This window comes from Oculina patagonica, chromosome 2 (assembly GCF_052425735.1).
Source record: "Oculina patagonica isolate OP01 chromosome 2, crgOcupat, whole genome shotgun sequence".
Lineage (NCBI taxonomy): Eukaryota > Metazoa > Cnidaria > Anthozoa > Scleractinia > Oculinidae > Oculina > Oculina patagonica.
The window spans coordinates 42506255-42518749 of NC_135759.1; the positions used below are offsets into that span (position 1 = coordinate 42506255).

At 38.5% G+C, this 12495-nt stretch overlaps 3 protein-coding genes across 3 annotated transcripts; 1 reads left to right on the plus strand and 2 right to left on the minus strand.

The window, feature by feature from the left end:
* Positions 1 to 208: 208 nt before the first annotated feature.
* On the minus strand, positions 209 to 2149 carry LOC144641567 (nmrA-like family domain-containing protein 1). The gene is made up of 2 exons (XM_078500606.1): positions 2085 to 2149; positions 209 to 1357 (listed from the first exon to the last, which is right to left on the minus strand). The coding sequence occupies exon 2, from the start codon at positions 1344 to 1346 to the stop codon at positions 456 to 458; it is 891 nt and encodes a 296-aa protein (XP_078356732.1). The 5' UTR covers positions 1347 to 1357; positions 2085 to 2149; the 3' UTR covers positions 209 to 455.
* A 70-nt stretch (positions 2150 to 2219) lies between these two features.
* LOC144641607 (uncharacterized) lies at positions 2220 to 7960 on the plus strand. Its single transcript, XM_078500654.1, has 6 exons — positions 2220 to 2433; positions 3946 to 4038; positions 4924 to 5012; positions 5568 to 5659; positions 6365 to 6434; positions 7603 to 7960. The coding sequence occupies exons 1-6, from the start codon at positions 2332 to 2334 to the stop codon at positions 7673 to 7675; spliced, it is 519 nt and encodes a 172-aa protein (XP_078356780.1). The 5' UTR covers positions 2220 to 2331; the 3' UTR covers positions 7676 to 7960.
* A 129-nt stretch (positions 7961 to 8089) lies between these two features.
* LOC144641637 (transcription initiation factor IIA subunit 2-like) lies at positions 8090 to 12323 on the minus strand. The gene is made up of 4 exons (XM_078500686.1): positions 12110 to 12323; positions 10168 to 10272; positions 9906 to 10032; positions 8090 to 8946 (listed from the first exon to the last, which is right to left on the minus strand). Exons 1-4 carry the CDS (start codon positions 12179 to 12181, stop codon positions 8918 to 8920), a joined length of 333 nt encoding a protein of 110 aa, XP_078356812.1. The 5' UTR covers positions 12182 to 12323; the 3' UTR covers positions 8090 to 8917.
* Positions 12324 to 12495: the final 172 nt, after the last annotated feature.

A 12495-nucleotide genomic window follows, 5' to 3' on the forward strand; every position in this document is an offset into this window, starting at 1 on the left:
TTTTCTTCTTATGTGGCCCTTGATTTCTCGTAAATGACGCACATGAAAAGAGTGTTTGGAATCTTACCAATACAGCTGTATGACTCGTTTTTCTTAAGCTTTTTTCGCCATCTCAGAATTGAGTTGTTCGGCTGAGGATATGTTTTGTTCAGAAAATGGTGATACCTACCAACTCAACTGACCCAACCAGCAAAGGCGAGATTATAAATGCACCAGTACTATAATTTAGAAGTCAACATGTTTATTTATTAAACTGCATGAATATATTTTAAAGCAACATAGTCGTATGTAGATTCCGCTAGAAAACTAATCTTTGAAACAAACTCATACTGAACATTATCAGTCCTCGTTAATGACTTAGCAGTAACCCAAGTTGAACTTTCCTAAAATCTGTTGAGTTAAATGTAAAAGCGACAACTCTTGATTTAACCATTGTTTTTTTGTTTCTAATTCCATCACTTGAAGGCAGGAGCTACTTCAGATACCCACTCCTTTAAAGTAGTCGGCTTCTCTCCTGTAATCTTGGTAAAGTGGGACGTGTCTTGGTCATTGACCAATGGGCATTCCTCGTCAGTCAGCCTGTAAATTTCTAAGATGCCGTCTGCGTCTTCCTCGCAAAAACCAACTACGTTGATAAGGCGATTCCTGCAAGCCTCGTATGAAATTCGCTCATACTTTACCTCCTTACCTAAAACCTCGCTGAATGTGGCTGCAAGTTCGCCCAGAGTGTGGCAATTGCTTATCAACTTGTACGTCTTGCCATAATGCCTCTCAGGTTCGGCCATTATAGCGGCCGCAGCCTTCCCAGCATCTGCTACAACGACAGCTGAGAAGGGCTTGGTTGGGTCGCCTGGGGTACTGAAAGATGACTTCTGCTGAATGGGTTGCTTGTAAGCCCAATAGTTCTCGACAAATGGAGGGAGGCGGATGAATGTGTATGGCATCTCTAGATGTCGTACGCTTGATTCCAGCTCGCCGTACTGCTTTCCATAGATAGTATCAGCCAGTTCAACAGTGAGGACACTTACTGTAAGAATGTGCTTGACACCTGAGGATTTAGCCACCTCTGCCGCACCAATAGCAAGCTTGAACCCATCGGTTGGTGTCACGATAAACAATGATATCACGCCACGCAATAGGTCACGCAGTGCCTCCTTGTCATTCATATCAGCTCGTAAAACTGTTACGCCAGGTATGTTCTTAAGCATTGCCACCTTCTCTGACGCTGGGTCTCTGGTTCCAGCCAGGATATTTACCCTGTCCGTGTATTTTTCTGACAAAGCTTTCACTGTAGCAGATCCAATAAGTCCACTGCACCCGAGCACAAACACTGTTGGTTTTGGCATGGTTATTAGAGCTAGAGAAGAAAAGAAAAAATATGGCTGTCAGAATTATTCAGAAATTTCGCCGGTAGAGAGTATGTGCAGGGAGCGATGGAGAACTCTGCATGTAGGAACTTGGAGAAGAAAGGTCGGGTGGAAAGTGAAGATCAGATGGTAAAAATATGTGCAAGATTAATTAAAATTATAGAAACTAAATAATCTTAAAAACGAGAGAAATCGGAAAAAAAGAGAGTATAAAGCTATAATGGTAGGAGCCCAATTCTGGAAGATCTCGTAAAGCGTGGACTGAAGAGGGACGGGAAACGGGACTTTATTACTGATCCCCCCCCACCTCCAGTCACTGTGATATTAAATTTCGGAACAAAACCTCTTGAACCATGAAAAATTCCACATTCCTCAATGGGAGAACATGAAATCACCTTCCAAATGCAACAGTGGCCTCTGGCCAGCCCGTAACTAGCGTGTGTCACAACGTGTTGGATACCGCTTAGCCTAAGTCCCCGCTTCTACTTTTCACAAGCTATACATGCAGAATCCCTCTAGTTCAAGCGCATCGCGTGACGAAGATAGAACCTCTACAGGAGTCTTAGAGTGATTCCCTCTTTAGGCAACGAATGGACACGTAACCTGAAATCACCGCTATCCCCCTCCATATGGACATATGAAACACCTTTCCTCTGGGTGAAACACATTTTGTATCCCCATGGGAGATCAACAGAAATACAACTTACGACCACTAACCTTGGCAACCTGCACCTCGTTGCTGTCTTCGCTGCACTGCAAAACCCTGGCTGGAGCGTTGCTTCAAGTACTGACCACTAGTGTGTCCCTGGAATTAGTCCCATTACTAGTGCCAGCTCCTACTCGTCACTAATTTGACGCCTGACATTTTGTGCCATTTCAAAGATGGCCAAGGCAAGGTATTTTATTACGTTTATATCTTAATATTTTTGTGGCGTTTTCTGCTTGCAAGCGTTTATAGCAACTCATGGCATCCTTGGAACGGCTACAGAATGAAATTCTGCTCAAGGAAGAGGCGTTCCTTAAAGAAGAGAGAGCTAAACTGACTGAACAGTTGAACAAGTTGAAGGTGAGATCGGTTTTTTTTCGGCTTAAGAAACTGTGACAATTTTCGTTGTTTTGGAGCTATTGTTTTCCTGCTCTATATTGTTTTAAGGTTCTTTGTTGTCTTGGTCGTTCTTTGTTTCACAGGTTCTTACACCGAGGATGAGCCGTAAGATCGTAGCTTAATATCACTCTCAACAGATCAATTAAATTTCTCTACAATACAGTCTCTAGCCCAGTTTCCGGCCACTTTAGTTTGTAATCGCTATAACTTCTCATTTATGCATGGAAAGTTACTGATTTTTTGTTCAAAGACAGTTCATTTACTTACCTTAAAAATGTACAAAAATTGTCTGTGCACGACAAGTATTAAAGAAATTATGCCATTTTTTGCAGAACTAGTAAGTTGCCCAGTTTCCGGCCAGGTGGTCCAGTTTTCGGCCGTCGAACTAAAACACATTTTTCCCTACAACCGCTCGACTTAAACCGACTTGTAAGTCCCTTGGCAAACGAAAAGTAAGTTTCAATATCAGTTTATTCGAATTTGCTTTCTCGCCTGCCGTTTTATAGAATATTTCCTCGTCAATGACCCGTTACCTTTTCTTTCGCTTATTAGGATGCATTGGCAGTGTATACATATAAATGTTGTAGTTTATCACGCTGTGCTTGCTTTAGCCGCTTTTGTACTTTTTGCTAGATTTCATTTCATAAATTTCTCGAGCAGGAGATACTAAAATTCAGTTATTTCACTTAATAAAAATGCTTTTGAACAATGTGCTACTTGGTGGCCGGAAACTGGCACAGCGAGTCCAATTCTTTGTTAAAACTCTGACTTCTGAAATTCAGAAACAGCTGAATTCTGGCTTGTGATGACAGAACCCCTAATCACTTTCATCTTTAATCTAAATTCTGTCAAAAAATTACGAAGCTTCTTGAAAAGTTTCCTACGAAACGAGCTCTTTGTTGATGTACGGTAGCTTTGATGTGCAGTGAAAAGCGCAAAAATTAGTCGCCTAACGTTTAATCGCGTAAACAAAGCTCGACCTTGCTCGTCCATTTCTTGACCAATAACCCTGCCAGGACCATCAATTTATAGCGGAAATGTTCCTTTTTCTGTAGGAAAGCTTCGGTGGACGAAAATAAAAGATAACTACGAAAATAACCGACGAATGTATTTTTTGGCTGGAAACTGGTACCGGCCGGAAACTGGGCAACAGACTGTAATTATCATGCAGTAATTTATAAATTAATAACCGTAAAATAAAAAGGATAAAATAAGGTATTGCTGGTTAAGGTTTATATTGCTTATGAGGGTTTATATTAAGGTTATAGTGGAAACAACCAAGAAAATTTATAAATAGTAATAATTTATAAAAAGTTATACCGGTAATCCCTAGAACAATTCTCGATCTAGAAAACGCGGAGTCAGTGTTAGCTAAAATCTTGACTCAAATCTTGGCTTACTCTGAATTAAATATACCAAGTATAAGTAGGCATTTCCGAAAAGTTATATGTCTGCTTTGAATTATTTTGTTAGGTGGAGGAAATGGCACTGATGAAGTTGTTGAAATCGGACAACACAAATTCCCAGCAGACAACCATGGAACTATTTACTAAAAACTCCCAGTTGGTAGGGGTTACATGCAATTCTTGACTCCTCATACATTCACCATAGTTTTATTTATTTGTTTATTTATTACAATTTAATGACACAAACTTACAAATAAAAGGGAATAAAAATATAAGAAGCCATACAATGTATAAAAATTAATATATTAAAGCCATAAGGATAGTCTGTAAAATCTTGAGTAGGACACTCTATACTAAGACAAATCACCACTTAGCTAATCTAAATATTGTAATAACAATTAAATAAATATAAGGGGTGTTGAATGGTAAATGCGAGACTTTGCGAGATGGTGAGACTGATATCTTTTCTGCGAGCCCAAGACCTTGAAAAAGAACTCAAGACTCCGAGAAGGCATCAAAGAAAAATTTGAGATGATGAGACCCCTGAAATTTGGCTAAAATTTTGCGAGACATGCATTTTTTGAAGGAACATTCACCACCCCTAATAGTTCCATGCATAATACATGCTGGCCAATGCATAACTCAGGTTTCTAGGAGTATAAATTTCTAATCCTCCTTGATGGGAGCCTCATGGGAGGCAGTCCATCACAGCCCTGGTCACTCCTTAACATTAAATTTGCTGGTTAATGTGACCCCCCTACAGTGTAGGTACTCACTACTGGGACATTAATAAGTGTCTTACCCACAAACTCGACACACCCTAGACAGGGAGCCCCTGAATCTGGACCACTCTATCTGGAGCCAGCACCCCAACCATTAGGCTACAGCACCTCCCACTGAAAATGTTTTGAGGAAAATAAATGATAACTTTCATAAAGCCTAACTATGTTGTTGTATCTGTTTGCTTGTCCTTCAAGGATGCACACCATATAAAATTACAGCAGGTTGGTGTTATAAAATTTTGTTTTGTTGTTTTCATTAATAGCCTTCAACCTCCAGCCAAAGAATTGATAGTTTTGAAACTGAAACAGAAGTGAATCATATCCCACTGCAAGGACTCAATACCATTGAGATGTGAGCATTACAAACTGACATTTAACTTAGATTAATTTAGCTAGCATTAATGGTCTTGTAGTCATAGCTGGATGCCATTTATTTTATGATGCAAGGTGTAATCCTGGTTTAATGGACTTAAGAATGTCAATGTTCAAGACAGTGCCACATTTCCAAACACCGCAATTTCATCAAAAACTAGATCTGGCTGTTGCATGCCACATTTTAACTGTCTCCCTTTCAGTGTTTGGAATTGTGATGAAACTATATTACTTCAAGCCTTTAGGCGGTAAAAAACAAATTGAAATTTCCTTCTGATAAACCCCTCTGATTAGTTTTACCTTCTAAAGAATGATGGATTTTAATAAAAGCCCCAATATGCTGTGTTCGATATCATATCACAGCATAATTTTTCAGAGACTTGATTTTCATTTGATTTTTCGGTGTGTGCAATATTTCACTCATTTTCTGAGGGTAATAAAATGCAGGCTTTTAAAAACAGACTTACTGATAACTGAATGTGTTGCAATTACTCAGTATTTGGTTCAAACATTAATTGAATGATGATACAAACAGAAACAAAGAAGATTATCAAGGAGAGGAGGAAGAGGAAGATGATGATGATTATGATGATGATGATGATATGGATGATGACGACACTGAATACAGTGAGTGAAATTTATTTCAATATTTTCATCATTTCAATGTCATCTGCATATGGTTTGATATTCTAGTCTTCTTGGATAAGGACGATAAACCGTAGGCCCCCTTCTCGTGCATCTTTAGTGTTATGGTCAGCAGGGGACGTAAAAGAACCTGCACACTCATTGTAAAGAGTAGGGCATGGAATTCCTGGTGTTGTGGTCTGGTCTTTGCCCATCGTGCTGTGTACTGTTGAAATGCTTGGAGATATTAGCTGTACGAGCTACTCTGAAATCCGAGGGTTAAAAAATACCATGCTGTGATGGTCTGGGTCAGCCTCTACAGGTTATTTTCAGACTTTCAAGATTACCCAAACTTTTTACTGATAAAAAAAGGCAATTTTATTAACAGTAGCATAACTATTATTGTAAATAAACTTCTGTTTGTAAATCCATACTCATTGGAAATTCTGATGGGAATGGGGTCTCCAAATTATGTCAAAATTGGAAGTATGAAGCTAAATTAGAATTTTCATGGGGTTAATGGGAGAGGTTAAAAACCGCTCTGACTGTTAGTGTACAATATTTTTTTCTCTGAGCAACACATTGTTAAAATGATATTCATTTGGTGAAATGTTAGTTTGAAAAGCACATACATGCCAAGTCTTTTAAAGAAAATTCATTCATGTTTTAATACTCAATATGTAATTTTTATTTAATTAATGTTTGCAGGCCAACAGCTTATGAATGCAATGTCAAGTCTTCATTATCAAAACAATAATGCAGGCCAGGACATATCCAGGTAGATGCTAGTTTAGAAGGTCCAATTCGTTTTACATGTCTAGGTAGCTTATCACAAAGCCACTGCTTAAACTCACCACACCCTCCCCCCTCCCCGTTTCCCCTTCCCAGCATGGTATTTTTATTAGGTTGTTATGAGAATTTTGCTGGTACCCATTTACACTCCTCGAAGAAAAAAAAGAGGCACTATGAAAGAAGTGTCTTGCCCAGCAACACAACAGTTACCCTCTCTCCTCTGCAGAGGCTCCTTCAATGGGGTAAGGCGGAAAACTTCCCAGTGTCCCCCCGCACTTTCATTTCGATTCTCCCCAGGCTCCACAAGCTTACTTTTCACCTCTCCTCATTTCCGAGACTGTACGAAAAAATGAGAGACCTCTGCAGAGGAGAGACAGTGACCCTAAACGGCCAAGACTTGCAACTGGAACACCAGACACACACCAGGACAATTTTCCTGTTAGAATACTGTCAGGTGACCTTGTAAATAATAATTTAAAATATGGTTGTGAGCAAAATGGATGCAAAAATAAAAGGAGCATGATGAAAAGATGAAATTGGTAGACTACTTCATGTGAAAATGTGTATGGGAAAAAGGTGGTGGATAATCTTGCACTAAAACATCAATGACATTGGTTTTGTTCCACAAACATTTTTTATTACTATGTCATGTGATAGGCCAGGGTTCTGCAAAGGGCCACGGCATCTACCACACATAAATCTGAAGTGCTTTTCATTTGAATAACAGTTTATAATTATTCAAAGATCAATAAGGCAGTATTTTTTTCACAACCATTTCTTTTTTTAGGGGATTAAGCCCTTATTGTAAGGGAATTTTGTTTGTTATGGAAGGTGCGGTTGGCTAATGGTTAGTGCGTCAGACATCTGGATTGAGCGGTCCAGGTTCAAAACCTGGCCCTGGCACTGCGTTGTGTTCTAAGGCAAGACACTTTACTCTCATAGTGGCTCTCTCCACCCAGGTGTATAAATAGGTACTGGCAAAAATAAAGCTGGGGGTAATAAACCCTGCGATGGATTAACATCCCATCCAGGGGGGGGGGGGGGGAGAGAGTAGAAATACTCTTAGCCGCTTAATGCTACAGAATTGGGATAAGCCCTTGCCTGACAAGTGGCTTGAAAGCAGACTTTACCTTACCTTTACCTTCTTTTGTTAGATCTGTCTTACATAGTGTACTGCAACAAGAGATTGAAGGTCTTGATGATGACGATGACTATTATCATGAGTGATGCCTTGGAGTTGTGGTGGTTGTAACCCCAGAATACAGCAGCAATGTCTGAATAGTACGTGCTCTCACCAGTTCAGGCTCTGTCCTCTGCCGAGGCTTCTTTATTGAGCAGGAAATTAGACTGATAAGAGGCTCAAAAGGGAATAAATATCATACCCTATGCATCTGGCTTTTATAGTTTTTTTCTGTTGGTTTAACTGAAAGAGACCTCTGCGGAAGAGGTGCCTGTGCATACGCAGGCAAAATTTTATTTTTCCCTGACCATTTCAAAAAAGCAAAGCAAGTCAGCTGTATTTGTAAGACAGTTGCTTCTTTTGTTGACCAAAAATTCCCTGGCATTAACCTCTGTTGTCCCAATAGAGCATTGTTTGCTAATATTATTTATTTGTACAACAAATTAAAAAGTTAAACAGTATCCAATCAAATAATTCAATTTTATTTAACACTTTCTGCTTATCAAACTTCCACATACATTATAAGTATTGTACTGTACATATGTATATATTTAAACAACACTTGGAACATTAGTTGGTTAACTTTTTGATTTTACCAAGATTAGAATATGTAGAGGGCCATTATTGGTATGGCTGTGATGAAACTTTTATTCATGTGTCTGTTTTGTTATGTTATTGAAAAACCTATTAAGATAGTCTGAGCATGTTAAAATATTGATTAAGCTGGACATACATATGATCTGAATGTACGGTATGACTTACAGCAAGGCGCCAAATGTGTGACCACTTTTAATTTATTCACATTCTTTCGTGCAGATTTAATCCAATCAAAAGCCGTGGATAGCTTGCAGTTGACTTCTGATTGGATTAAATCTGCACAAAAGAATGTGAATAAATTAAAAGTGGTCACACATTTGGGCGCCTTGCTGTAACACTGATAGAAACAAGTGATACTTCCTGTAACGCCAGAAAACATCCTGCATTGAGTAATAATTATTTTTTACTGTTCTAATAAAAATAAATACTACTGAAGACCACCAATCAAATTTCTTCAATAGATGGCTCCACCATGTATTTTGCAATATTGTTAAAAGCATTTTGTCACCAATATTGACAAAATCGTACTAGTGTAGTCCATTAGTTTGAAACATTTCAGCTCAAAACAAACAATTTGAAAATATGTGTCCTTTAAAAGACAAAAGTCACATTATTGAACAGCTGTCCTTGTGTGAAGAATTGCTGCTGGTTATGTTTATGGCTTGAAGGATCAGGAACTGCTACACCGCCACTCATGAACCCCCTGCATCTGCAGCTGATGCTGAAACAAGAACAGTATTTTACATATCATGTTTAACAATGAAAACATGGTTTCCACTGATATCTTGCCATTTTGTGTTAGGGTAACTGGCAGGCTACATAGAGGATAATACATGGTTGCGCGGAGATATGAAATTTATCTGTGAGTGTTCAAATCGATATTGCATGAGTGAGCGATTTGAACACAAGAAGATAAATTTCAAATCTCCAGGCAACCATGTTTTATTGTCAATGTTTATTATATAAACCTACTAAAATTGTGATGTTTTTCGAAGATTTCCGAAAATTTTCAAAATGTTGTCTGAAGGTCATACATGTACGTATGTTTCCAAACATTTTCCGAAAACTTCTGAAGATTACCGAAGATTGTTGAGGAAGATCCGAAAATATTTCGACTTAATACCAATAAACTTTGGCTTTCTGAGAATAGAAACATGGCAAACTCTGCGAGCTGATTGGTCAAAAATGACATCACACGTGTGGATATCATTTTTATCAACATGTGTGACACCATTTTTATCGATTTGCTACCACTCGCTATACCACTGAAGTTTATATAATAAATGTAGATTAATAAACTAAAAGATGCATATCCATCATCTTTGTACAATCAATTTATACTAAAAAACATTCTTATAAAAATGTAAAATTTGCATCCACATCTGTACAGTGGGTTCCTGTTTTCTTGAACCTCAAAAAAAAAAAAATGAAAATTCAGTGGTTTGAAAAATTGGAGGTAAAATTGCAGTATTCGACTTCAAATCCAGGCAAACAACTTTTGGTCTGAGATAAATCAAGAAGTTCAAAATAAAATACAAACTAGTCTATCCTAGCCAGTTTTTAACAAGTATGAAATAGATCCACAACCACGCAACTCTACCATGCAAAAAAACTTCATGCACAGTTGGTGGTTCTTAATGGCTAAAACATTAAAAAAAAGTTGTCCAGAAGTCAATATACCTTTTCCATCACATGCCACTACTTTCACTTTGTCTACCTTGACAAGCTCACCAACTTCACGGAATTCTACATCATTTAACACAAAGGTCCAAACATTATCGCAAAATCTGTATGTGTTCAAGTGACCCTGAAACAGCAGAAAAATTGTACACTTTTTAACTTTGTGACAATGCAATTTTTATATTAACCATTAACAGATTTCCTTGACTGTAGATTGACAAATTTACAGATCATCGATATAATTGCTGTTAAATTAAAGTACCTTAAATGAAATTTTGCTCTTGACTTTGTTGGAGAGGGCATAGTTGATAGCCTTGTCAAACTGCAATAGCACTTGCAGAGCAAGCTGTGGGCTAATCTGCTGTGACTAAAAAAAGACAAACAATAGTATTGACAGCATTATCTTTTTTTCAACTAGACCAGGAATAGATAATTCTTTGCTTGTGCTAATGTGCTAGAGAAGATGTCTAACCCCAGAGCTGTGCTCTAGCAGTGCCAGGGTGCCTCAGGCGACTTACTTTTGTCTTTGGGCGACTTGTATAACTTTGCTACCATGAATGCTTTTAAAAGCTAGACACCCAAGAGTTTTTACGTACAAGCCTTTGGGCACCCCGCAATTATTCTAAGAACACAGCTTTGAACCCTGTGAAAACTTCAGAAGAGTGGATTGAATGAAAACAATTCCAAATACCGGTACTTGTCATGTAAGATTAGCAACAGAGCTGGTTGCTAAAATCTACATGTATGAGAACTGTGTATAAGCTTTTTCAGAAAGAACATTTGGGAGTAACTGTTATTTCTACAAAGAAATCTATCGAAGAGGCATTACAAGAGAGAGTCTCACTTTCACTGGCTTTTCGTATTATTTCTTTTCTTCAAGTTTCAACTATTAGTGACTGTAATAAAGAGCATGCAGGGTGCATAGAAATAGAACTTGCCAGCTTGCTCTTTTGGCAAGCTGTAGCCAGGACGCATTAGCCCGAAAGTGGTTTTCACTAGCTCAAAAAATTCCTTATAAGCATGATGAACTAACTCAAAAATGTTCCCATAAGCCTTTCACTCGCCTGTCGAGCAAGTGAAGGATAAAATCCACTAGCCCGCCTGCAAAATTCACTAACCCCGGGCTACTGAACATGCACTTCTTTGCATGCTGGCATGTTTACAGTGAAGTCACTGTTACAATGACAGGTTTGTTATATTTTTATAATTTATAATTTAACTCCCAAATCATGCCCCAGGAGGGGGACTTCCATATGAAAGCGATGGAGATGCTCGTCAGAAAATTTGAATTAAACCTCTAAAGGAGACATCTGGCTCAAGCCTTTTTTCGACCCCTAAAAAAAACATTTTTCATGCCTGTTCAGTCTAGATCTTCTTCATGTGCAACCCTAAACAAGACCTTGACATCTAAAAAAATATTGGCTTTCTGTCGTGAACACGCTAAGTGAAGCCAAATTCCTTATTAATCTACACCCCTAAGCGAGACAGCAAGCATCCATGTCCCCCCTCCCCCTTGGCATGCCATGTTACAGCTAGCTAAATTTACATTCAAGGCAGAAAAACGTGAGATTATAACACTTAATCATATCCATGCAAAATAAAATCTAAAGCTTGCACAAAAAAACTCAGTTGCCACTTTACTAAAAGGGCTGAAAAAATGTTCATCGATAGGAGAGAAATTTAAAGATGGCCAATCGAGATTATGCTATGATGTTCTTGAACAAAAAGATTCACAAGTAAGCTAAATAATGTGACACGCAACCGTTAAAAGGCGAACAGATCAGCCCATAGCATATTCAAATAAAACTACTGAAATGTGACAAATCCTAAATATCCGAGAATATATGTAACGAACACAAATTCACACGACAAAGAACGCCATGGCCACCCATATTTTAATATGGCTATTATTTCACAGCTGAAATAATCTTGTAAGCTTAAACGAAATCCCTGACCATTCAAGTCCTCCAATAAGCCTCATACCTTTACAGAACGTAAAACATTTGCCTGCGAAACTAAATTTCGTGATACCTTGGTACACTTTTAGTAAAAATCGGGTTCATACACACGGGTGGGAATGGCGTTCTTTGACAAAACGTGGCAGTCGAACGCATTCGTCTACTGGAAACAAATAATTTTCCCAATGATCTCACACAATTGTTAATTATAAATCCACATAATGAGAAAGAAAACTGCCATTTTACCTGTATTAACTCATCGAGACTCTCTTGTAGACTATTTCCCAGTGTTGTGTTGCGGTACAGTTGATAGCTCATCTTCTATCGCTGCTCGGAGTTTTTATACTGTGCTCCTTCCAGCCGCTTCCTTTTTTGGCTGTCTTACTCAGCCGCCATCTTGGATTTTACCATATATGGTATGGTGTTCTTCCAAGGTGTCATGGGAAATTCGGAAGTTGAAGCGGGAACCTGGTAGCGAGGCCCAGAGGCCAGACTCCAGAGGACACAAGCAAAAAAGCAACAGTATTTGCAGAATTGAGTTAGTAAAATTCGTAAAGAAAAAAATCCCGAACGGAACCACGGTGACCTGTGCTTGCGACCTGCGGAATGTGAGCTGTCAAAGAAACCTGCCT